At 39.1% G+C, this 27,768-nt stretch overlaps 1 protein-coding gene across 1 annotated transcript in view; it reads right to left on the bottom strand.

Moving 5' to 3' along the window:
- Nucleotides 1-2,112: 2,112 nt before the first annotated feature.
- si:dkey-215k6.1 (transmembrane protein 132D) overlaps nt 2,113-27,768 on the bottom strand; it is a 172,885-nt gene continuing 147,229 nt past the window's right edge. The window contains exons 7-16 of the mRNA XM_055161940.1: nt 13,106-13,311; nt 10,764-10,827; nt 10,086-10,217; nt 9,759-9,836; nt 6,896-6,958; nt 6,096-6,224; nt 4,419-4,547; nt 3,801-4,094; nt 2,901-3,157; nt 2,113-2,734 (exon numbers count right to left, since the gene is read on the bottom strand). Of these exons, the coding sequence (XP_055017915.1) occupies nt 2,113-2,734; nt 2,901-3,157; nt 3,801-4,094; nt 4,419-4,547; nt 6,096-6,224; nt 6,896-6,958; nt 9,759-9,836; nt 10,086-10,217; nt 10,764-10,827; nt 13,106-13,311 (1,974 nt within the window). The remainder of the gene's footprint in view (nt 2,735-2,900; nt 3,158-3,800; nt 4,095-4,418; nt 4,548-6,095; nt 6,225-6,895; nt 6,959-9,758; nt 9,837-10,085; nt 10,218-10,763; nt 10,828-13,105; nt 13,312-27,768) is intronic.

Raw genomic sequence — 27,768 nt, 5'->3', positions numbered from 1 at the left:
AAATCTATTTGTTCCTATGTAATCTGATTTTAAATTACATTTTAAGGTCTGGTATTGTATATTATTCAAGCTTTTAAAACTGCATGTGTTTATAAAGAAGAAGGAAGCAGTTTATATCAAGTTATAATCAATCAACTATGAATCTATCTGGTATTCGCATGAGTTACTGGTGGCATTATTATTGATTATTATTAGCATTTATTTTGTTGCTTTTTGTTATTATATATTGTTATGTGGGAGCTACTGTGTTCAAACCAATTACCTTGTGGATCAGTAACTTAAGTTTGTCTAAGCCTAAGTGTCATAGAGGGGCCAGTGGCATAGATTGGCAGCCCCATCTCTGTGAGTCTCTCCCTGGGCAGCTGTGGCTACATTAGTAACTTAGCACCATACAATATGCAGTCAATGGTAAAATCACACAAATATAGACCACTCCGAGCAAATGTAAAATCCTCTTTAAGACAAATGCACTATTATTATTGTGGTATAAATGTTACATAGCAACAATATTTATGGAAAACTGGGTTGTTGAACACAGTTAGTTCTAAACTCTCATTCCTTTCCCTCTACAGTTGCACATTTGGTTTGAGTCCTTCTCATACTCCTCCTGTATTATTGTTGAGGAGGTCACTCGCTCCTATACCCTGTACAAAGACAAGCACTTCAAAACAATTAAATGTTTAGAAAAAGAACCAATAAGATCACTTTATCACATTGTGGTGGCAGATAGTATTGTGTCGTGTACCATATTTGTCCTGTAAAATGTACAAAATCTCATCATGTAGTTGGCTAGTGACTTCTTATTCACAAGCACTTTTGAAGCATGTTTATTTATTTACAACATACAGTGTACTCTGAATCACACTTATAAATAAATATTGCATTCTTAACAATCTTACAGTCCTCCTCTTATTGTCGGTTCTTCGCACTCGTCACCTGAGCTTATTGAAGGTGAGGCAACCCAACCTTTTCTCTAAGTCCCCACAGCTCTGTATGTGCTATCATTTGGTCCAGGCATTCTCTGTTTCCTCACCCTCACAGTTGTTTTATTTAAATAAATAGATTTCTAGGAGCAACAGAATATATTCTTAAAATCGTCTTAAAATTCCTAAAAATAAAAAGTTATCCTACTTTAAAATTAGGAGATAATAAAAAGAAACATTACTATGTAGAAAAAGGCAAACTAAAAGGGGACTATATAAAAGTTCGGCAAAGACAGACATGTTGTATGAAGTCATATCTATGAGTTAGGTATTGAACAGTTGTATCCTCTTCTGTTCAGGTCTTCACTTGAGTTGAGTTCAGAAGAATCTGCAAACCCAGGCAGATTCCATTTTGAAAAGTATCACTGCATACAATGTCTTTGTGATCGTCCAATCAAAACAAGGAGAGGGCTCAAGGGATGACAGGGTTGGTCAGAGGGACACAGCTGTCATTGGCTCGTGGTTTGTCTGAAAGCAGGAAGTAAGCCTTTAGATGGCCAATGTCCGTTTTCCTGTTTTCAATTGTGCAAGTTTAAATGCCTTGGTCGTGGATTCAAGGGAGTAACCAGCTGCATGACTTTCCATTGTAATGCCACTCTGTTCTGCATGATGTGGTGTTCACTGACTGTATTAGCAGCAGCTTTTATTTTCACTTTGTTCAACATTAGGTGAATGCTATGTCAAACAAAAGTGCATCCAGAGGAAAACAGCACAGATGGCAAAGTAAATGTGCACTCATTCTTACAAAACACTATTACTTGGCAGGTAAAGGGCACCATTGTATCAAGACTACATTTATCATAGTTAAATGGTCACTATGCCTGCCAATATTCCAAACAAGTCAGCACAAATCAAACACAAATTCAAGTTCTTATTACAATGTATTGTGGCTTCATAGTAGCCTAGTATAAACCCTGACTATACTGTATTTTCCAATGTATTATCACAAAGCAGAACTTAGCAATGGTTAATTTTGAGGTGAACACTGTAGATGAGCTTCTTGTGTTTCTCTCTGCCCTCTAACCCTGCTCACTGCTGCCACTCCACCCATGTCAAAGGCATTACAGGTGAATTGGATTCATTGTCCATCATCTCCCGTCCTCTCCACTGACCCAGTTTATTCAGACAGTCACAGATTGTCTTGTAGCCGCTCCATGTAGGTTCTGATTTCAGACTGACCCAGGTCCATGTCCTGGCACACCCACTTGATGTCGTCCTCGCTCCCATTGGACATGAGGCCTGTTGTGTTGGCGTACACTGCACTGCTGCCCGAGTTGTCATTGGGCAGAACTGTCGCAAAAGAAGTGAACTTGACACGTTTGCGTTTAGCAGCTGCGACCGCGGCGGCGGCAGCAGCTCGAGGGGAGTTATTGAGGTGCTCGGCTGAGTTTGCACTGTCTTTTCCACTGGCGCTGAGGGCTGAAAGGCACTGGTGCGGCTCTGGGCCTGACCGAGGTAAAGTCTGTCTATGACTCATGCCCCGATGTACACTGGAGCCACCAGCGAGGGTGCTCATCCCCCCTCCCACACCCATCATCAGGGTGTTCTCCGCTCCGTTCAGCAGATACTTGCTCTCCTCATAGGTGGCCTCCGTCCGGTCGATGATGGTGGTGCACTCATCTGGCAGCCCGGCCTGGCACTGATCGGAATGGTCCCCCAAAATGTCCGCCTCATTGCCCAGCCAAACCCAGTCATGGGCGTGGTTCATGTTGCCTCCAGCTTCCAGCACTGGGACCTGTTTGTGACGGTACCTAAAAGAGAACCAGCAATCAGTACACTACAAATCTTCCACCCCCCCAATATAACTACACATTACACACTGTCATTTCTACATTTCTTCATGTTGCATCCACAGTAATAGATTCATAATTTCATTTTGCTCATATCTGAATGTTTGGAATTATAAAGACTCTTTACCTGAATGCGAAGCTGACACAGTTGATGAGGAAGACCAGTATTGCCAGACAGAAGACCCCCAGCAGAGCGTACATGCCGATCTCCAGGTCAGACAGGCCTCTGGTGGTGTGGCTCAGCTCACTGCCCCCTGCTTTGGGCACCTCCACCTGGGCGGGATTACTGGAGTCCCCAGACTGACCAGAACCTCCTCCACGACTGCCTCCAGCTTTACCTCCAGAAGAGCGCTGCGTCACCGTGCTTTTGGTCGTTGTGCTGAACTGATGATGGCACATCAAAACAGGTTCATTAGAAAACAAGTAATTGGTCAGCCTAAGTATATAGATATCTTTCACAAGTTTCATTCTAACACCTTAAATGTGTTAAAAGCTAGAGACAAGCATAAAGATTTGATCAAATTTAACAAAGGTCAAAATCTGAAAGCTTGAAGAATAGGTCAAAGCCCCCTGCTGGCTGTTTCCAAAGAACATGAAAAGTGGTCCACAGCAGCAAGTCATGTACACAAGGAACAGAGGAGGAAAAAATTAAGCTGTATTATTAAAGTCAAGCTAATTCAAAAATAAAATTGCTACAAATCACAAAAGACTTTTCCTCTGGTCTGTAGGCAGGTGGTTATAAAGTCCTACCTTGTCAGTAATTCAATACTTTTATTCAAATAATAATAAAAATATCAAATTAATCACTTACTAATAAAACATACATGCTATTGATGCATTTCAGCTTTCTGATTATAGAAGGCATTTTAGTCATTTTAGAGTTTTAGCCATTCAAAAGACACAATATTTCGTTTTGAATAGTTAATTGCCATGACAATGAAGTTCATTTCTTGCCACTTTAAAACCCATATAAACAAAGTACGTGTGACAAAGTACACGAGGACACTGAACTTAGCGTAATATTTACCTTCCTCATAGCTCCCTCCTCCCTGTCTGCAGCCACACTGTTGGCCTTCCACTCTCCATCTCTGCTCCTCTGGTCACTGGTCGTATTGTCCACTGTGCTGTCCTCTGTTCCTCCTCTTCCTGCTCCTCCTCTGTCCTCAGGCTTCGCTCCGAACTTCACCAACACATTACCGATTCCAGACGCCAGCACGCTCTTCCTCTTGGATTTCTGACACGTTTCGGAGATAACCATCTCGACACGAACCAGTGCCCCCTGTCCATCACCCTCGGCCACCACTACAGGCCAGTGTTGCTCCTAAGAGATTGAACGTTATAAAAGCATTAGACTGGAAAGGTTTAAACACATTTTCAGGAACCTGTGATCAATACAAGCATTCATGGACCCATTTAGGTGCTTGATTTTCAACAAAAAGGATGAGTGTGACTAACTAGTGTGAAAAAAACTAAGCTTGTACTGTTATGTTTAACAGTACAAATCAGCTCTCCAATTGTAGCTCTAACTAAATCTCTTATGTTCTTATTATTGTCAGATTGTGTTAAAGACAAATTTGAGAAACAGTACTTCAGACAGAGCAATGCCTCCAGTTACATTTATACCAGCGGTTTCATATACTCATACCATGTTGTTGATGGAGATGATGCTCTCGTCCAAGGACACAGCAGAGAGGAGGAAGTCTTTGGGATCGTAGATATCGAGTGGAGTGACTGAACCATCGCTGTACTGGATCCAGGCGCTGATCACCGCCTCCTGCAGGGGACCACAGGCATGACAAGCAATCAGACCATGACCATGTTTATAGATCCCCTGGGAACGAGGAATCAGGAATGAAAGTCATTTTAAAACCACAATGTAGATTTGAGGACAACTGCAGGATAGGATCTACTGACTGTATTGGTGTGCCACTGTGCAAGACATCAAACATCAAACTGCATTTACAATGGACTAAACAACTGCTTTCAAAATCCCCACCCCAGTGCAAAGATTGAGTCTTTTCCTGACAGATTTCCCTTAGTAAAAGTATACTAACTTCACAGGCAAGCTTTAAACATGTTCTTAAAAATCTATCTTTGTTTTGGTCATCAATGAAAACTGATATGACTGAACTGTTATACTGCAGAAATGTTGAGTTAATTGGAGTTCTTGTTAACTTTAACTTTGCTTTAATGCCTTTTTTCCACTGAAACTCATTGTTAGAAAGAGGACTCCACAATTTTCTGAGTGACAATCATCCTAGAATAATATGATTAAATAAAGTAGTAATTATCCTAATCTTTATTAAGTACAACTGCCAGTTATAACGATAGCCAAGACGTAGCCTGGAAGTTACACAGTTAATTTGAAAATGATTACTGGAGATAGTAACAATATGATAAAACACAATTACTGTTCAACTCATGAGATTACAAGCTCCAGGGAATACTGTGCAAATGGAAAAGTCTTAGACAGATACGTGCAAAATCTGACTGTGAGAGTAGTCCATATACGTGTGTGACTACTGACACGAAGCTAACTGTAAGCACTGCTCTCTCTGAAGCTCTGTTATTCAAGTTAGACTTTAAGCTCAATTTGTGCTGTTTAAATTCATTTTGTATTTTTTCTTGAGTTTTCAGTCTATCTTAAAACTTTTTTGGTAGTTATCAGGGATGTAACAATAATAGTGATATCGCACTGTCAAAGGTTTCACAATAATATCCTGAACCATCCCAATATATCAAATTACAAGTCTCTTTGCTTAAATTAAGAGTTATGGTGCAGAAATAGCTCAAAAGACAGAGGGAACTACATAGACCATGATCTTTTGCTCTATTTCAGTGTAGACTACAGGAAGAAATATCAGTTTTAAGCACTTTTAAGTCTTAGTTTAGGTCTTGTCAAGGCATTTTAAGAGGAAAAAGTAGCATATTAATAGTTTTGTTAACCTCCACAAAATATCACAATAAATGGATATTGTCACATCTCCAGTTATGAGCCTCCCCACCATATCGTAAGCTTTCCCATGATATCGCAATAAATATCGTGCTGTGAGGTTCATACGTTGACAATATCGTATCGTGAGACTTGGATATCGTTACACCCCTAATAGTTATTGCTAATGTTTGCATTGTGTCACCATGGTAACTGATGAAAATTCCACTGTAGAAATACACAGAAATACATGGAAATAGCCCCCAGCATGATGACACTGCAAAGTACCAACTGATAAGATTAAAATGGTGAACAGATTCTAAGGGATATGTGTATGTTAGTAAGGAGATGTGTATTTTTGTATGTAATTGTGATGTAATCTTGTCTCACCTGTTTGGGAGCATGCAGCAGGTCTGTGGCACTGGCGGTGAGCTGGATGGCCCGGCTGTTTCCAGGGCTGATGCTGATACTCACAGATAGAGAAGACACCAACTGGACTCCCATGTCAGAGATGGTCACCTGGATAAAAAAACAACAACATACATTTCATAAATATATATGCTAGAAAAAGTAATACCTAGATAGGGTGAAATGACTTGAATTTTAAACATATTATCTTGATTTGAGATGATACTTATCAGGTGAAATTATAAAAAAAACACACAAAAAAAACATTCATCTTCATTTCTATTTATGTATTTTTTTTACTGGCCAAGTGAAATGAGATATAACTTAAAAAACAACTCAGTACGAAATAAACAACATAGCCATTTTGAACTAAACACACATTTAACAAAGAAAGGTCATTTTGTACATGAAATGAAGTTTTTATCTACAATGAAAAGGAATACAGTTGATTAAAAACACTGTCTTGTGTACCTCGATGTATTAAATATAGTTTAAACGAGGTCTTAGCAGATGTTTTGTAAAATAGAAAGTTGCAGAGTTAGAGTTGTATTGATTCAGGGTTTTGTATTTATGAAAAAAATGTGGAGGTGGAGAGAAGTTGATTACAGTAAATTAAAACACATTTTCTGCTGGGACACGGTGCAAAACAATACAATTATGAGCTAAGGTGCGCGGAGAGAAAATCTGATTTATTTGAAAATGGAAATGAACTGCATTAGGTTTCCATAAGCAATATTTTACACGCATTACTCTAAGTATTTGTGTGAGTTAATATGTTTTACCTTGTCGTCCAACACTGTGATGGTCTTCTCAGCCAAGATGGAGTCAGACAGTGGGGACAGCACCTATGGAAATGCATACAGATTAAAGTGAATTGTAAAGTGTTTTATTATGTGTTTAAAGATATAAACTATCCCACTAGCCAAATGCTGGTAAATTTCCATTTTGACAAGTAGTACTCTTATTTTTCCAGTTGAGTTTACATAGCCTACCACGCCATGTTTATGTACGTGGTATTATTTATCATGATCAAAGGAGAAAATAGGCAATAGTACAGAAAGATGACTGACTATGTGAAGCAAACTGAAGACGCAGTGGTCAGTGAGCAGAAAATCTGTAACCTATATTGAATGTACAGCATATTTATGTTCTATTTTGAAAAGCTCCAACATAAATAACGAGCATAATTTAACCATTACACAACAAAAAGGCTCAAAACAGTGTTGATATCATACTTCTTTTCGTGACCACAGCAACAACCATTTCAGCAGAATTTTGCAGTCATTCCAAAGAAAAAAAAAAAGCTGAGGAAAAATGTAAAACCACACATACTCTCACTCGCCTTGTTCAAGTCATTTAGCATAAACAAAGCAACAGGCCTCAGACAGAGCGGAACTGACGGAAAAGTGAAAAAAGAGTAAGTGAGGGATGTCGAACACACAGAATAAATAGAGGCGGTGTCAGAGGGACGACGCGCTGACAAATGGACCAGGACAGATCGCGCGCAGAGCCGATTGGGGAGAGAGAAACAGAGGCTGATACAGATTAGAGCCCTATGTTGTCTCTCGCTACACTCCGCCCGGTGACAGGGGGACAGGCGCGTTTGATTGGTACACAAAGAAAAGCTCTCAAACAACGTCAAAGTCAATCCCAACCTCGGCCAAGTAACAAAATGTGATGATTGACAGGTGCAGGATTGCTCTTCAAGATGGACGCCGAATAAGAGGCTGCTGCACAGAGACAGGGAAGGTGGGGGGCAGGAGGGGGCCAGGAGGAGGGGGGGGGGGAGGTAAAAATTGAAATGTCAAACTACAAAATGACGCCTGTCGACTCATCTTGGGAGAATTGCCGGGTGAAATTCTCCCCTCTGGATCTGACATAAAGCGCAGCTGTGAGAATGCGTGGGGGTGGTCATGCATAAGGCAGTCCCAAGTCCCACGAAGAAAAAAAGAAATAAATTTGCAGCTGCTCTACAAGCACCAATCTGACCTCTGAAAGTAAGGTCCAGTTTAAGTGCATTACAATGCTACAGTTTGATTAGAAATTAAATGAAAGGGCTCACATTATGCTATTTACTGATTTTTCTATAATGCTGTTTCTTCATCAAAAATAGACTTGGAGTAGTGTTTTGTTTTATTCACACATGTTTAACACACAAACATATATTTACGCTGAATTCTTCTCTTAAATGTCTCTCTTTTCGCTAACAAAAAACACTGTTCTACCTTATGATGCCATGTAGTAACACAGGAAATGCTCCACTGTGTTTTTAAACTCCATCCACCTTCACTATTATCAGCTTTTCTGAACTTCTACTCCTTGTCTTGAAATTAAAAACTACCACTACATGACATCACAAGGCGGAACAGAGCATTTTGAGCTATGGAGACAGAGTATTTATGAAGGATTATTCAAACATGTGTGAATGAAACAAAGCAACTCTAAGTATGTTTTTGATGAGATAACAAAATTCTAACATGGTTTAAAGATCACAACACTCAATTTTGCACATTATACAATCTTTAAACTATCTGAAATGGTGAATAATAATAATAATAAATGTCAAGATATATGGCATACAAAATGATATTTCTATTTTACCTGCTGTATAATAAATTCAGTCAAGGATATTCAAACATTGACAAACAAACAATAGCCCTGAAACAAAGCATTTTCTGTGCTATCAACCATCAACTCATATGAGCCCTGTAAAACAAACTTTCTCATCCACCCTTCATCAGTCTCCCATGCAGCTTTAATTACAAAAGGCCAGCTCATTAGAATGCAAGCACTGTTTGCCTTGTGTAAGTGCGTCAAGTCTGTAATTGCTGAACATAGCAGCACGATATCGGGGCCAAATCCGACAGTTAATTGTGGCTAACAAGCTACGTAATAGAAAGAAAAAAAATAAAGAAAGAAAATGAGCTAATAGTGTTTACATCACTCAGACACTTATAGCTGAATCAGGAGATGCCAAATTACACCTGACTAGGACCAAACCATAAAGCAGACTTATCCCCAAAAATATAGTCGAAAAACATCAGCTGCAATAAATAAATAGCATACAGTGAGATATTTATTCTACCTACAGCTCAAAATGTGGTCACAGTACAGAAAAACAACAAAAGATTTCCCACTAGTACAAAGAAAAGGTACACATAATTATTGTGACAGGCCTATATTTCACTCCCCAAAATAGTTCGCTCTCAACAGCCACAAGACAAAATGCAAAAAAAAAGTCAAAATAGTGAGAACTTGGTTTATAAAAAGTACTTTAAAAGGGTTGTACATGATTTTTTTCATGTAATAACATACAATCTGTTTTGCCCCAGTACGGTTATATTGTTAAAGCAGCTATAGGGTGAAGATTAGACCATTATGTGCTGTCTGCATCTAATTTTGGCCCCTCAAAGTTCTCCAACCTCCGCACCTAAACCTAAACGCACTGGGAGGAATAATAATTAGTATGCTAGCAATAGATTAGGAGAGTGAGGAATAATTTTGGCCTACTGCGCACTGTTTAAAATGAAGCAGCAAGTTAAAATCAAGTCCAGTGCCTTTAATGTTTCCTCCTTGCAGGCAGTTGATGTTTGTGGAGGTTGAGTTTATTTTTAGGCTCATGTTACATATAAATATCTGCTGTACCTGGATAGTGGTGATTCCCAAGTCTCGTCCCACAAGGATTCTTCCGTCAATCAATTTGGCAATGCGAGGATCCTCCACCTAGAAGGCACACAGCACAGTGTTCTTTATTTATCATTTCCTTTAAAAACATTTAACAGTAAAAAGATGTACGATGGTTCAAAATTTGAGATGCTTTGATCTCACAAATATATAAAAAATTCAAACTATATTCAATCTCAGTGGTATAGCAATTTGTTTTTTTGTTTTGACACCATAACACTGCTTTTCAGAAAATAAGATGTTATAATATATATTGTATGTTAATAAATGTTGTTACTGTTGAGTTACCTTCAACTGCTCCAGGACTAAGTGTGTGATGTCTGCTTGCCAGTCAGAGCCCAGCATGTACACCATCTCTCCACCAGGGTCCGACGGCTCTGCCACGAAATGGGTCAGCACCCTCACCAAGGCATACTGGTACTGGAGAAGAAGAAATGACATATTACTTAAGTAAAAGTACAGATACAAAGGTAAAAAGTTACTCAAGTAAAAGTAAAAGGATTTTACGCAAGTGAAAAACATTATACTTATTTTGGTGTATTTTCAGTTGCAGTACGAATCGATTTCTTAATTTTTATTATGAATTTTGTGTTTATTTTTGTTTACTCAAAACTTGAGCTTAAACTTAAATAAAAAAACTTTAGTCAGGATGTAACCACAAACATGATCAAAATAACCCCTGAAAACATATGAAAAGTACTTTTTTGTCTTCAGTACAGTTCAAAAGTGTAGTGGAGTAGAAAGTGCAAATACCTGCTTCCAAATGTAGTGAAGTAAAAGTAAAAAGTATCCACTGTAAAATGTACTTAAAAGTACAGATAACAAAAAAATGACTTAAGTACAGTACTATACTACTTGTAATTTGTCACTTTCCACCACTACAAATCAGACATAACCATCAGAATAAATGGACTTGAACAGGAGCAGAATGTCTCTAGATGTTTGTGATCTATAGTAGTGCAATACCTGGAGGGTGCAGCCTTTGCCCTTCTTCTCGTCGTCCTCGTCGTCTTCACTGTCTCGTGTGGGTCTGTGACAGAAACAGGAAGTGAGTGGAGCAGATGATCAGGTGAAGGCTCATGCCAGTCTGGTGTTCAGTTTTAGCTACAGGTTCCACTTCTTCAGTGAGAGACAGAGCTCTTCATTCAGAGTCTAATCCACTCATGAACACAGCACTTCTCTTACACCAGACCCCATACCACACATTACTGGCTTTCATTTTACACTGTTTTTGAGCAACTTCCAGACAAGAAAAAAAATCTGTGTTTTTCTCATCTTGAAATTGCTTTAGTTTTTTTCTTCACAAAAAGTATTGTGTAACACCTGTGTGCATGATGGGGACAGACTGCCACACTTTAGTTCTCAACAGAAAAAGTGCAGGGATTGGCCAATCTTTCTCTCTTAAATACATTTTCCTGCTTGTGTTTTTTTAGAACACACATCCACTTTAAGCAGAGATGTTGCAAATTCAAGGATGCATTTTGTATGTTTATTCAAAAAGTAAATCATGACACAAAAAACTTGACAACTTGGTTTTATCTTCCTGTTATTTAGTGCCATTTTGGAGATGGTTGACCATTCAAAAGATATATTTTGTTTTGAATGCTCCTCATTTTTCATCATTGTAAAACACATGAATTACAAAAAAAAAGTTGTATTTTTTTTTTATTAATGTTTAAGGGGCAACACACAATGTCACAATTGAACTATATAATGTGTATGTATAAACACACACACAATGCTCCATACAAGATGTCACAGTTACATTATCCTACAAAAAGCACCAGCATGAAACCACATAACATAGGAGTCAGACCACGGGGCTCTGTGCAGGTCGTATGGCTGGCTCAGGTCTGCTTTTAGATACACAGAGACACTGGTGGGCCTTTGTAGTGCCCTCCCTCTGTGTGGTATCTACACAGCCCCACACATCAACATCCTCTCACCCCTCCACTACCACCCTCCCCTCCTCCCCCCTCCCCCCTTCACACAGAGCCCCCACCTGCCCTGCCCCAGAATGCACCAGCAGCCCTTACAGCTGGAGTCCTATGTCCCATTCCCACCCAGAATTTGTATGTGTGCGGTGGATGAGGGAGGGAGATATAAAGGTGTGCCGGCTATCTGAGCAGAAATTGTTGAAATTGAAAAACAGGCCCAGCCGAACAGAAACGGGAAGGCAACCAGATAAGACACAACAAAATGGAGATGCTCACAATGCATAGAGAACATCTCCGTTTTCCATATACAAGCTATATATATATATAGCATGTTTACATTTTTGAGGGCGAGTTGTTAATGCCACATAGGCATATGAGGTTTTACCATTTGGACCCTTAAAATTATATTTATGTCATATTCTGCACAGGCAAAATGTTACAGAGGAGGAGTTGTAGTTGCAGCTTCTGCCATAAACTGAAAACAGTCAATATAAACACTAACACTGTCAGTATGCTTTGTGTGCACTATGGCAATGTTCAAATGTACAACTCTTAGTAAAACAGAGAATACTTAACCTTATGCACCATTTTGCACCTATGACATAGAATGAACTTTCCACAGAATAACAACAACAAGCTCAAAGAATAATGTCTATAATTATGTATGTGCATGAATGGTGTGTCGTCTTTATGGAATTCACTCTTGGGTAATGTGTATTCGTGCATGTGTGTGCTTGTGTGTGCTTGTGTGTGCTGTATAGTATGATGTTTTTTTGTGAGAACGATGCTTAAGCCATAATAGTTGTCAGGAGTATGGCCCGGTTAGCCTTGACCTTAGAGCAAATTGTAAAGCTCCTCTCATGATATGTGCTCTCAAGAGGCCTATTCAATAAGCACTTTATCTCACAAACACATACAGAACAGCAATATGCAGGAGCGGATGTTTGCATTGCTGCTCACTTAAGAAAGCAGGTGTGATTTTTTAAGTAGAATTTCTTAAAACATGCTGTGAATGCTTTTAATTCCATAGTCTTCACTGTATTCCTGACTAAACTTAATATTACCATGACCTCAACATCTCTTACTAACGTGCCTACACTACTATAGAACTATGATAAATTAGCATTCATTCAGTGAACATTATACAAAAGGGGTGATGAGAGGGTACTTGATTTATTAGTAGTCAGTGATTCAATTTCAATGCCCTATTGAGATTGTTTTGTATCCTTGAGCAAGGCACTTCAGACCTTGCCAGTCAAAATGAGTCAGGTCAGGTCTACACCATTATATATTATTATCATGTACTACCACTACAACTACTATGCTACTATTATGATGTATGATTACTGAACACTAGTACACTGCTCTTACCTCCTGTTAGTGACGATGGGCACTCTCCAGCCTTTGATCTGGCTCAGCTCGGTGTCAGACACGTCGATCTGCAAAGGCAGTTTGGGCACCCACACTGTGAGCTGCAGCTGTGCCCATAGGTGCAGGTAACTGAAGTTCACTGCCAGAGACTGTCGCCCGCGCATCTCCTTCCCATTCACCAGCACTTGGTCACAGGTTGGAACCACCTCGACATAGACAAGTACAAAACATTACTGAATCTGAATCAGAACAAAACACATGATAGTGACATTTAAAGGGTCAGTTTAGAATACAGGTTGCACTTCTGAAAGACACATTGGTATTCAACCTGTTGAGCTTTTGAAGAGACATTTTGGAAAGGAAGAAAAGAAGAGAAGGCTAATATTATACCACTCTAGTTGCTAATGCCTGCCAGGTGGCATTTTGGTCTGTGATTATGCAAGAACTCTCATCTCTGATAGACAACATAGAAAGATGAACACTCCTTTTTTAAACATTGACAAATGCTTCAAAATCTGTTATAGATTGTAGAGATTGTGGCCATGGATTAATTTGTTCTCCTGCATTTTCACTCATATTCATACACCAACACACGTGGACACTGGAAACAAGGTGGGTACAAGTGTCTTACCTAAGGACACAACAACAGTAGGCACTACAAAACCATTACCAGGTCACTAGTGCACCTTGTAGTCCCATTGGTCTCCCATACAGTAATTACCAGGCTCAACACTGCCTAGCTTCAGAGATCAGAGGAGATCAGAGATTCTTAAAGCGGTATTCATTCGCTTAGCTAATGGGACGCTAAAACATATTTCCCATTAGCAGATTTTATTGAAGTGGTAAAATAAGTCATGCTTTTGCTTGCGGATGTGGACAGCCCTTTAGCACAGGAGTGACAGGTGGAACAAAGCAGGAGCAGAGAGCAAGTCGGATCCGGTTTCACCCTCTTCACCTGAGACAGTGAGACGCATCAGGACGACGGCTGTTTGGAGCCACCGCTCGCTCAGCACACTGCGCTGTTACAACGCTATTTGTTCTGACAAAGTGACAAATTACAATTCATCTGGTGGAAGTTGATGAATGTTTTTATTAGTTACTAAACCTGTCTCAAACTTGTGGAGATGGATGGAAAAGTTCAGATAAAATAATCGCTGCTCCAACTTATCAAATAAGCAAGCTTGTAAGCACTCAAGATTATATGGGTTTAAGCAATTTTCTAACCTCATGTCAAGCACAAACACATTTTACAATTAATGGTTATATTTGACCACTTGTTTAAGCTTTTTGTTTTCTGATCATACATACAAACATTTTCTTCCACTTTATTTCTCTGGGGCCATGTTGTAGAGCCAACAGTCTATGCAGAAATGCCCAGACTTCCTTTCCACTAACACTTTTTCCAGCTCTTCTGGGAAGTGCCTGCAGGAAGTCATTTATGAGGCATCTGGAACAGATGCCTGAGCCTCCTCTCGATGTAGAGGAGCAGTGTCTCTACTTCGAGTTAATCCTGGGTAACTGGGCTCTTTACCCTATCCCTAAGGGTCACCCTGTGGAGGAAACTCATTATGACCACTTTTATCCATGATCTTGTCCTTTCGGTTATTACCCAAAGCTCATGACCATAGGTGAACTCTTTGTATAGGCCAACACACACACACACCATGTTACTATGGTTACTAAATCATATCATGACATGTCATTGCAGAACTGGGATTTTGAGGGATCATTTAGATGGAAAGAATATTTGTTACCATTGTGACACACACAAAAAAAGAAAAATCTTTCTTTGCTTCCATAATGACAACACCTCACTCAAAATTAGACATATAAGATGTACAAAATAGTTCCCTTTCCTCACACACACCTAAACCACCACATAGAATGCATGAGCACTTTTGACTTTCCTTTTTCTACCAACTGTCTTTGATCTGTTTCGAGGTTAACATTTTGTACATCAGAGGTAAAGCGTTTCTCCTCTCAAAGCTTTTAATTTGTTTCAATTCCACTTTCTTCTCCTCTTTGCTTCCGCTGCCAAAACATAAAAGGAGAGGTGCTTTCACTTTCCAATTTCTTCTTTGCCTATAACTTTTCTATCTTCCGGAACACTTGCTATTGCTCTGCACTGACCCCCCCCCTCCTTCTTTTGTCTCCCCCCTCCTTTATCGGCGCGCGCCTCTTCATCTTCCTCCTTCTCCAAAACCTGATTTACCGCTTGTTAACATCAAAGGGGACGTTGGGCTGTTGGTGCCCCAAACTATTTCTCCAAATCATTTTTATATTCCAGGTGTAAATCAGGGTGAACGCTGCGCTGCTGCTCGGTGCCTGGACTTTGCAATGAGCCCGTGGAGGAGCGAGGGCCCACTGTGTCCATTGTCCAAGTGGGTCATTTAGAGCAGCTCTGATCAATTACTTCAGCTCTCAGACTGCGCCGCTCCACAGGAACGCCACAAGTGTGCTCTCATTTTGCAACCTGTTTATACGACTGAAGAATTATTTATCAAAAATAAACACAGGAGTGAATCTAATTCATTTCAGTTTGCTTTGGGTTTCAGTTATTTTATCAAAACTATAATTCAAAGATGTTGCCTCCAGAGAAGAGGTCACAGCAGAGTAGCTAATATTGTATTCAACTTGTGACAAAAGTAGAAGTACAAAGTGGTCTAAAAATACTCGAGTACTAAAAAGTATTGAGGGAAACTATACTTTTAAAGGAAAGTGTGAGAGCAACACAATTGGACAAATGGTTTAATAAATGTAACTGGAAGGTCAAAATAAGAAAATGAATACACAAACCTGGTAGGGCAGCCCATAAAAATGAACAAAACTGAATCATATCTCAAGTGGGAACAGTGAGCAAGTAAACAAAGAGAGTCACCAAAACATTTACTCATGTACTGTTACACTATAAAATATAATAACTCAAGAATGAGTAAAGGTATGATATCTGACAAGTTCTGTGAGAAGTACAATTTTAAGTCAAATAAATATACTCATGTAAAGGGAATATGTATTCAGGATACAAATTTTGAGTAGCAGTATTCCGGTACAGTTACTTTACTCATTTGGTGGTATTAAGAATGCAGTTACTTTTCTAAATGCAAATGAATACATCATGGCATTTGTTCATGTCATTTAGGCTTCAAACTGCACATGATTAGTAATAAAAACATAAAGTACAGCTCTTGTGGTGAGTGCAGGTGTGATGTTTCCTTCTCTGATCAACAATAAATGAATGCATAACAAACAGTGAAACAAACTTAAAGCTGTTTTTAATCCTATGTGCAATTCAATGTAAAAATAGTCTAAGTATTCACAATACAGTACTGTGATTGGCCCATGTATCAGAATATGTTACAAAATACATTTTAATGCCGGTATTCAGTATTCTGTAACTAAATACATTTTCAAACTAAATACATTTCCCATCACAGAATATACTTGAGAAATTGTGAGTACTACCAACTACGGACTTATATTTATGAAAGTAACAGTGACAGCTTCTGTTTTCTTTTGTTGTATAATGCATATGATTATGATATTATATTGCCATCTCTGTACACTTTAAGGTAACAGAGTGCAAGCTGCCTGATTTACTTTCCCAACGTTAGACTGGAAGTTATTTTTGAAAACATATTAGCGATGTAATATAAGAGCCAACACAGACATTATCATTATTTCTCTGATTTGATGTTTGGCGAGACCACTTTTATCCTGCGCTCATAAACTTGGCTGACCAGTCACGCAGATGCAAAAAGGAGCCAACCACTAAAGAACAGATGTATTGGTGTTTTTAGCTGAGCTGGAGCTTTGAGGACACTGAGCAATGGATTTAATCTGTGTGTTTCTGAGAGAGACGGAGCGAGCGAGGAGCTGAACAAACACACAACACAACAATGGCAAAGGCAGAAAAATGAAGACGCCGCGCTGTAAAAAGAGAGGTAGAAGAGATGAGGAAAGTGGAGTTGGTACAAATTCAAAAAACTGGAGCCGCCATCATCAAAAACACAGCAGCCAACCACAACAAGAGTGCACACAGGTCTAGAACTTTCCACACGCCTCAGCACAAACACAAAGGACAATGTTTATGAAAAGACCAACTCTTTTAATGTTTAAACTTGCAGATGTGTTAGGATTTAGGCCTGTCATGATAACACATTTTGAAGCATGATGTATTGCTGAAGTAAATATAGACAATAAAAGATAATACTGCAGCTAATTTATGCCACTGTGAGAAATACAACCATTCACTGTCCTGTTTCGATGTTTCATTTTCAATAAAAACGTGACTTACTCTCTGAAAAACTGGCTAATGCTACCTTTCTTGTGACTGTTATGATATTTGAGAGGAACTTGTTTGACGGCACAAATCAGCTCAACTATTGTAGTAAGTAGGTCAGTTTTTTTCTGGTCAGATTGTGTTAAAACAAAGCTCAGATTAAAGTCTAACGTGAGTAACAGAGCTTCAGACAGAGCAGTGCCTACAGTTAGCATCACACCCCCAAAGAATGCAAAGTATCAATAGCATTTTGAGTGCCGTCAAATGTACTTTATACAAATAATATTTTAATAAAATAAAATAAATATATGATAAAAACATATATACAAAATCAGCTTGTGATTTAATTTTGCACCACAAGATGGAGTAGAGAACTGCAATATTTCATTCTTACTTTTAGAGCACATGTGGGGTCTTCTTTAATTTGTCTGAGCGTTAAAACATGTCACGACAAAAGAAAACAACAACTAAAGTTAGAATTCTCTTGGAGCAGTCTGTGTAATAACCATCAGTTTTTTCCTTTGCACAAAAACACACCAGGAATCCCCAAACTTCTCTTCCTCCTCATTCTCATTTAGCACCAGTCCCTGCGGCAGCCTCATTTATTTACATCTACATTCATCTCGCTTGCGGCTAAGTGATCTATCTGAATTTACAGCGCTATTCCCTGCCTTCTATGGCTTACCGATTTCCAAGATTAGTCTCTCAGATGTGTATTTTCACCATGCACCTTCATCCATCCATCTCTGGCTCTCGGATTTCATTTTGCTACCTTTTTCGCCTCTGTTTGTTACACACACACACACTCGCGGCTTCTCCCTCTTGCCTGTTTTGAGTCGTTCTCCTGCCGCGGGCCAATCCAATCCATCTGACTTTAGGAATCATATCATCCAATCAGAGCCCACTTGGCAGACAGGGGCGGGCCTTAGGGGACAGACTAACCTGCTCTGTGATGGGATTAGTCCTCCCACCTGTCAGTCACAGGAGAGAAAGCCTGCACCGCGCCGCTCGTCCCTGTGCGGGTTCATATAGCTTTCATTTAGCTTCAGTTTATTGCACAAGCATTCCTCTATATATACAGTTTACAGCATTATCATTCTATAGTCCCACACTGAAGACCCATTTGATGAGAATAATAAAGAAATGATGGAGAGGGAGGTTCGAGAGCCTCACTAACACATTCGATTTTAGTGGCAAATTACTTTGTTCATTTGAAATTCAGAAATTGGAAGAGTGTAATGGTGATCTGTGGTCATTTTCACTAAAGCCATCTGACAGCCCCAAAGAAAAGCATGTTTACTCTGCCATTACAGCTGATTGGAGGCAATTACTATTGCCATAAAGAGACAGGCATCAAATACAAGCCAGACACCAGGCAGAATCTAAACACAATCAAACAGGCTAATTTTCCGCTAAATAGCTGAATTCATGAGAACTAATATTTCTATTTTTGCTTAAGATTGTGGTCTTGATTAAAAGCATTTGTCTGATCACTTGAGTTTTCTTAAAGGTCCTACATTACACAGTATTGACTCTTTTGAGCTTTAAGCCTTGTTAGATTATTGTTACCTCATCAAAAACATACCTGGAGTTGTGTTTTGTTTCATTCACACATGTTTGAGTAATCCTTTATAATTAGTCTGTCTACATCTCCCAAACTCAGAATGCACTGGGCCACTTTGTGATGTCATGTGACAGAGTGTTTTTGTCTGAGAGAGGAAATTCAGCCTAAAATGCAGGGTTTGTGTGTGAAACGTGTAAATGAAACAAAACACAACCCCAGGTATGTTTTTGAAGATGAAACAACATTATACCATAGATCAGAAATTGCACAATGTAAAAGAAACATTTTACAAAATCAGACCACTGTGTACTTTCTGCATCTGCTCTAAACGTTTTCTTGATAGTAGAAAAAAGATATTTTCTATGGTACTGTTTAGGGTGAAAGTGGACTGGCTGTGCACATGCATGAAAAACAGTGGTGGAGTCTAAAAAAGTAAAACTGCTATACTTATGTACAATTATAGGGTATCTGTACTTTTACTTAAGTAGATTTTAAAGTGCATATTTTTAACTTTTACTTCACTACATTTGAGAGCAGGTATCTCTCCTTTCTACTCCACTACATTTTTGAACTAGAGTAAAAAATAAAAGTAAAGTAATATTTCTTATTATTGTTTGAGATCAGCTGAAAAGCCTAGGTTTATTTTTAACACATTTGTAGTTTGAGCAAAAGAAATATACAAATAAAAACAGCAGGAAAAAATCAATTGTTTCTGCTGAACAAAATTCAGCACATCTCTATCATAATCACTACATTTAAGTCTTTGTCAGACCTCAAAATCTGCGCAAAATACTTTTTACTCTTTAAGTACATTTTTAAACAGGGACTAGTACTAGTATTTTTTTTGCTCCGGTATCTATACTTTCACAAAATCGTTCTTCTTTCACCACTGCTGAAAAGGCCAAAAGGGTTTGTGAGAATTAGAAACAAGTTAGAAACAAAACTAGTTAGAGTTATGGTTGAACATAGTTGTTTCAATTAAACTGTACAGTCTCAAATCAGACGGTGTTGTCCTTCCTCATGTTTTGGTTCATCAACAAATGTGAAATGTGAATGGTGTAGTGAAGAGGAAACATTTTTATTTACAATGTAATTTAAAAGCAAAAACTATAAAAGTGAAAAAATCACAATAATCTTTTCTTTTTTCTTTTTTTGTTTGCACATGATACTCGTCACGTCATTTTACTTCAGTTATTCACCCTCATTCAAGTTTAACAAGTAACTTTTCCTCCATTGTCACTTTGGTCGCGATTTAAAATGTCCTTGCTCCTCTATTCTTCAGAACATCCTTATTTTATTCTAAAGACGACACAAAGAAATGTTTTAAAACTTTCTTCTTCTTGAGTCTTTGTCAGTGAGGTCTGCAGAGGACGGTGCTCTCCTGTGTGCGAGAAGACGGGCTTTTCTCTCTCAGCTCCTGGGTGAATTAGTGTGCTTATTAGCATAGGGATATAAGTCAACACTGGCCCCAATATGTCGCTTTGTATGGCCCTATTGTGTGTGCAGGGTGCTGTCCCAACTCCACCCCTCACCAACTTACTTCATTTACTCTCAAATGTTTGTATTCACTTCAGGCTATTACTAATTTTCTAATTTGTTCATTAGTTACAAACTGACAACTTTTTCCATAGTAGTGTTGTTACGGTTAAAAGTGCACTGTGTAACATTTCTAGTTTGGGTCCACCACCTGCTTGTCTCCATGGAAATATTATTGCTTTATCTAGAATGTTATACAGTATAAATTACACCTGTCTATCACAAGGGAGACAAGCAGGTTACAAAACTGCACTACATTACAATTCAGATCTGTGGAGAATCACCCCTATTCACAGAAGGAATTATTGTATTTATGAGCAATAGAATCACCTGCAATTTATACATGCTAGATGGATATGTTTAATGTCACAAGATGGAACATTCCAGGGAACAAATAACATCTCCATGGAGACAAACAGGTAGTGGACACTCCGCCAGAGAAGTTGCACAATACGCCTTTAATAAAGCAAATGTCTTATGTGATAAACCAGCAAATGTTAAAGTCAAAGGTGTAAAATTAGAAACATGTTGCGATCATTGGCTTTCCCAGAAACCTGACCATTATCTGATTTCTGGAGTTATCTGATTATTGAACTGTCATCTGATGTGAGAACTCTGATTTCTTTCTGATTGTTCACACTTGTGCAGATTTTGACAAGAAAATTAAATTGAATTGAAGTTATTTTTTAGTTATTTTAAAATGTTTAAAACTTTGTCTTCCAACTAATCTTTTCTTTTAAAAATCCACAAATTAGGTAGTTTGAAGAGCAGATGCCACACCAAAAATCAGATTACAAGTGATTATTCTAGTTATCCGATTTTTACTGTCCATGTAAATATACTGATATACAGAACACTTTAAACCAAACCCTCTATTTAAACTGTTATAATCCTGAGTGGAGAAGTGCAGTGCATGTGTTTGAATGGGTTGCCGGAGCGAGTTAGCGACCACAGAATGCCAGCGTGTTATTCCTCCACACAAAGCTAATCATAGTGGTGATTACCTGCTTGTACTGTGACCGTTGGTGCCCTCTCAATTTTACACTACATGATTTCATAACAGCAGCGCGTCGGGCCTAAGTGGATGTAAACAGCGGTGTGGTGGGGCTGTCTGCGCTAACAGCCTGCAGAGGGAAACACGAGCTCTGCACCCGCCATACTGCACTTGATTTGGAACACCTTTCTATTGCTCTTTTTCTCGCTCTCTGTTTTTTACAACTTCTAAATGGGCTGAGCGTGCTGGCAGACGTGGTCTACATGGGAAAGCGGGGCAGAGGGAGGCACGGGGATGACTGGAGAGCAAGGTAATTTGAGCAGTGGAAACAGCCTGGCTCTGATCAGGATCCCTCCGGAGCTATTCAGGACACGTCCACCCGGGACAGGCCTGTGGGGCAGGGTCTGAGCACAGAGCACAGATTATACGCCCCAGACAGCAGCCTGCACAGGGGAGCAGATCAGGGAAACGACTACATGGGAGGGCAGAAGAGCACGGCTTAAGTACAGCTACACTTAGTTTCTCACTTTGAGATTATAAAAGTAACCTCTGACTGTCTTTCTTTCACTTTTTTGTCGATATTTCATCATCTCTGTGGCAACTCCCTCACACTGTCAAAACATGTTCACAGTGGCCTCTGAGTAGAAACATACTAACATAAAACATTCACAATAGACTGACCCCCCAACAAGGTGGCCCAAACCAAACCTGGCTCAAGATCTGCAGCACTGAAGAATCGGTCAAATGCAGATGACAAATTTCTTGACAGGGAGAAAAGTATACCTTAACCTTGAGCATGTTAGACAGGAGACAGCTAACTAAAAGGACTAAGGAGTATGTTGGTTGTTTTTGTGTTAGATCATTATGGCCAGGAGGCATAATTATCAACCTTTCCCACGTCAACTGTGAAGTCAGTTTCCCAATGATCAAACTGTGCCCAGTCAATATGTGACCTTCAAAAATTTGTTTTTAGTTTGTCAGTTTTCATCATCCATCTGCATCTTGAAACCAAAAGTAGGTGAAGGGTGTGTGGTGTTTTCGATATTTTTTGATCGCCGATGAGGACAGATCGTCTGACAAGTCAAATGGAGTCAACTGTGAAGGTTCTGTCTGCAAAAAACAGTGTTAAGGCCAACATCAATTCATTTGACTTGACATCTTCTGAACTCACACCACACATGACTGGAAGCAGCTTTTGGAATATGAAGCATTATTTATCGGCCCACAGTATATTCAAAGTCAGCCTTTAGTAGACAAGGGTGAGGGAAATTTTTCCCATGTAGCACTTTGTCACCGGGGGTCAAACACAGGACAGAGAATCACAGAAGTCGAGGACAGCTATCAACAGTCCCATGTGTCCATGACAGGGCACTAATGCACGTCTAGGACCCAACATGGCCCCCCAGGGGTAACCAAAATGGAGACTCGCCAACAGCTGCCAAAATGTCAGACAGAGACAGAGGGAGGCCTGGGTTTCAGGAACGTGGAGATGCACACAGGATACTTAGTGAACTAGCAGAGTCTAATCTATCTGTAATACAGCTCCTGCATGAGATCGAGCATGCAGATTATGATTACACTTTTGAATTATTATTATTTTAATTTTTGCATATTACTGAATTCTGTGTACGTATATCCACAGTGATATAAATAACAAATCAATGTATTGTCAAAGTTATAGGCTACTTAGAAATATCAAAATAGCAGTCACAAAAATAGCCATGGTGCATTTTGTTTTAATTGAGCATTAGTGATTAATAACAGTCACACAGAGTAGCTACTTATGCATGTCCTCTGCTGTGTATTTTACCTTGGTAATGAGTGGCTAATTAGCTATTGATCAGAGTCCCTAAATGTCATGGAGGTGAGAGGTTAGTCTAGACAGGACACAACCTCTGCCATTACACACATGCACAAGTTTATTATAGTAAGGAATTTCTTTAATTATTTATTCAACACGTCAAGGAAAAAGCCGAGTAGCACTCTAGAGACGTGGGGTGGGTGCAGTCTTGCCCCAGGACACAACCAAAGGATGCATGGTTCAGAACAGGGATCGAACCACCAATCGTCAGGTTAGAGGGGGAGTTCTAGAAAAAAATTAAACTGGTTCTTCGCTTTGTAAGTGAAGTTTGCTTACTCGACCATACCATAACATTGAGCAGAAATTACTCCTGACTGTAGTCTAACTGAACATGAAAAAATCAATTTCAATCAAGGCACTAAAGTGTAAAAATGTAATGTAGGGTGTAATGAGTTAAACAAGTCTTAAGAAGTAAAACGTTTGACATAAATACTTAATTAAAAGGGTGATAAGTTTTCAGGTAGAAGGTCAGAAACCTTGGAGAGTATGCTGTTTTTGCTTGGAATATTCCACAAAAAGCATAAAACGTAGCTGCTCCCATGGGGAAGAATGCGTGTTTTTGAAATCACTTGTATTAATGAAAGACAGATAAGTTTATGTCATACTGTAATATTCCAGGTGATGAAGCGTCCACCTAAAATGTACTTGGGGCACCTTTAAAGAGGGGGTATCATGCTAAATCTTTATTGGGCTTTTCTACCATTCCCTCATCAAAAACACGCCTGATCATCTTAGATGTCATCCATGCATGTTCGAGTATTTTAGCGATCTCTCCCGGGCCCTGTTTGTCATTACGCTTAGCTCTAAGATCCAGTGCTCAGCCCACAAGCCTACGTCATCCATGCTCCCACACGACAATTCTCCATAAATAAGCAAAAGTAAGATACAAAACTGTACACAACAACCTGACAAACGTGATGCGATGTGCAGTAGTTTCATTAGCGCTCTGAAGGGGGAATGACTTAAAATGGGGAGCAAAGGGAAAGGGAAAGGAAACTCAGAACGTCAAATATAAAAGTCAAAATTAAAAACATGTTAATACTTTGTTTTCAGCAAATACAGCATTTTCAAAACAATAAAAGGTAACATGGCTATCTAAATCTTATGTGTTAGTAGTTAATACCCCCTTTAACAACCCTTTAACAAGCTTGCATCTCTCACACCAAAAGAGTGTTTAAACAAAGAACAATATCAATTAGTGGTGACATAAGCAGTAAAATTGCGATGCAAACAGTTCCTTATCGCTTTCTAATTGTGCTCAGATGAGGTACTATCACAGTTGTTTTATGTATTTTGTGTAGATCCATAAATCCGCAGACTAAGCCATCACAAGTACAAAACAATGTCATAAATAGTTCTATCAGGATTGTAACAGAAATATCGAGCTAGTATTTCATGATGTTATTCTGTCTTCCCATAATGCATAGCAGCAGTAAAGCCATTGTTTACTGGTGTGACACTGAAACTGCCTTCTACTTCCTGTCACTTTTACGGTACGCCTCGGGGGGGTATAACTTTCACTTTTTGCTGATGTACCAACAAAATGTCTTTGTAAGATCTGAAAAATAGTTTGGGGCCCTCAAGGTCGCCACTCGCCCGCATAGATAGATGGGTGCTGGGTGTCACTAATGGTCCGGTGTGATGTTGTGCACCAGAATCGTAGGCCAATTCTTAAGCCTGTTACTGCTAAATGGAAGAAGTGGGTGCTAACCTAGTGTGTGTGTCTGTGTGTGTGTCTGTGTGTGTGTGACCCCTGGCTTTAATCCACTTTACCTTTCATTCCCTTTCAAGGCTAGAACTGACCCGCGGCAACAAGGAGGTATCCGGTCTAACTTATAACCTCCTGCAACCTTCTCTCCTCCATGTCTTACTCTCTTCTCAATAACAAAGAAAAAAGTGGTCAATTGGTGAGTTCAGTCAGAAGGGATCATAAAACTGTATATATCCTTTTGCTAGACCCACACCAGGTTAAAAATAATGTTCTGCTCAAGTGATAAGGGGAAGCTGAACAGAAATCTGTCATTTACAGGTACGTTTGTGTATATGTGTAACTATCATAGACTGTATATATAAATGGACATAGCTAACCCACTAGCCACCATGTTCCAAATAGGAAGTGAACATACTACTACAGGGTGGCAGTAGTTGGTAGAGCATTTGCCCACTGATCTGAAGGTTGGTGGTTCGATTCCAGCTCTCAACATAAAAAACACATCACAGGTTGAGCGGTGAGATCCACTGACCCACAGGTTGGCTGATGTGATTCCAGCTCCCACAGATGAATGCTGTCATTGTGTCCTTAGGCAAGACACTTAACCCACCTTGCCCACAGTGTCTGTGTACACTGGTGTGTGAATGTGTGTGTGAATGGGTGAGTGGTTCCTTGTTGTAAAGCGCTTTGAGTGCCTTGAAGGTGGAAAAGTGCTATCGAAAAATGTGACCATTTACCATTTAACATACATACATACTTCCGGCTTAATTCAGTTGTCTTAACACTGAAAAATTTTGCCCATCTCTCTAACTGTTGAAGTGAGCCTCGTCATCTTGGTCTTAAAACGTTTGTATTAACCCACTTTACATGATCCTGGTGTTTTTATTTTGTTATTTTGCAATTTCTAGTCCTAATATGGAATTTGGCTCCAAGCTGAGCTTCAGTTGACTGGAGCTATGGGTGACGTCACACTCCCTTAATCTACTTCTTTATACATTTTATGGTAACTATATCTACTCCTAATTGAATCATATTTAGTATATAGGATTCAATACGTGTAAAACCTGTAAGAGTGTAAGTCAGTCTTCCCACTGTCAGTTAGTCTACAAGTTAGAAAAACATCATGTTGACATTATTAATGATTTAAATGTACATTATAAATCAGATGTTACATTCAGATAGTTATTTTAAATATATCCTTAATTTATTGAACCTCTACTTTGCATGAGTATCATTAATTCTAACATACTTACTTCTTACTTACTTAACTTACTTCTTACTTGAGTAAACATTTTTTGTTACTCTGTGTAAACCCACCATTGCTGTCATCCAGTTGTCTATTTAATTATTTAACTGAGATAAAGAAATTTGGGCAATGTGTACAATCTTTTGTTTAGAGAGATAGCTAGTGAAATGATGTAAAATCTCTTGGTTAAAACAACCAAAGAAAACTCACGTCAATCATAACCTTCAGTCAGTTGTCAGTTGTCCTTCCTTATTTGTAGCATCTTTATATAATCATGTCACATCCTCCTTGCTAAATAAACTTTAAAGCTGCACTGCACAACTTTTCTGGTGGACGGTCTGCTACCTGCTTGTTTCCATAGAAGTTATTTCTTTGTCATGTCATACCATGTTCCATGGTATGACATTAAACATATCCATTTAGCATTTATTCATTACAGGTGTTTCTATTGCTCAAAAATACAATAATTCCTTCTGTGAATAGGGGCGATTCTCCACAGATCTGAATTGTAATATAGCATAAGGCTGTAACCTGCTTGCCTCCATCCTGATAGATAGGTTTAATCTATACTTTGGAACATTCTAGACAAAGAGATAACATTTCCATGGAGACAACAAGTGTTATGCAGTGCACCTTTAAATGAGGCATTAACATAATCAAAAACATGATTGAATTAAGAGCATTCTGTAAGTGTTTGCCCTCTAGTGGCCATTTTGATATGACGTCTCCTCTCCCTCCTGTGTGCTGCTAACGGTGAGGCAGTCAGGGCTGTTCTTTTGTGTATAAACTGGTGCTTTAAATGCGCTGTGCTCCACCGGCTCCTCTGACACGAATAGCTCTGCGACCTTCACAAAGTAGCAGCCCATTGACAGATGGCAGGGTTCCCCAAACTATGACAAAGCACCACCGCCATGCACATTGACAAAAATGTATTAATAAAATAGCTTTCTCTCATGCAAATTGCAATATTATTGATCAAGATACAATTATATATTCATGTACCACTCAAGCATAACACACACTAAATTCCTCATAGAATATTTAGCACTGGTAGAGGGGGAAAGTGAAATAATAACTATCTAAGAAATTGAAATTGAGATCTTTGCCAAAATACAGGCTATGTTTAATGCATAATTATAATAAGGCCTATATAAAACAATCTAATACCAAATGAAAAGCAAAGATACATACATAGGTCCAGGTGTCTCTATTACTATGTCTGTTTGAAAGAGCTGTGCTTCATGTTATTATAAAGAAGACCTGCGGTAGAGCATTTCCTCAAGGGCACTGAAAGTTTGGCGAGAGTGTACGGCATCTCTGATTAGGTACAAGAACGTACAACTGATCAAGTCTTAATCTGCTCCGACTCTGTCCCAATACATGGACATGAACACTGTGGGAGTGGTCTCAAACATCCATGTAGATACACACACATATACTGTCTTCCATTACACAGCCTTTTGGTTTTCCTC

Source organism: Boleophthalmus pectinirostris, unplaced genomic scaffold, assembly GCF_026225935.1.
Source record: "Boleophthalmus pectinirostris isolate CB_2022bp ecotype Guang Dong unplaced genomic scaffold, ASM2622593v1 HiC_scaffold_4, whole genome shotgun sequence".
Taxonomy (NCBI): Eukaryota; Metazoa; Chordata; class Actinopteri; order Gobiiformes; family Gobiidae; genus Boleophthalmus; species Boleophthalmus pectinirostris.
The sequence above is the reverse complement of the archived record's forward strand: the minus strand, read 5'-3'. Positions and strand labels throughout refer to the sequence as shown.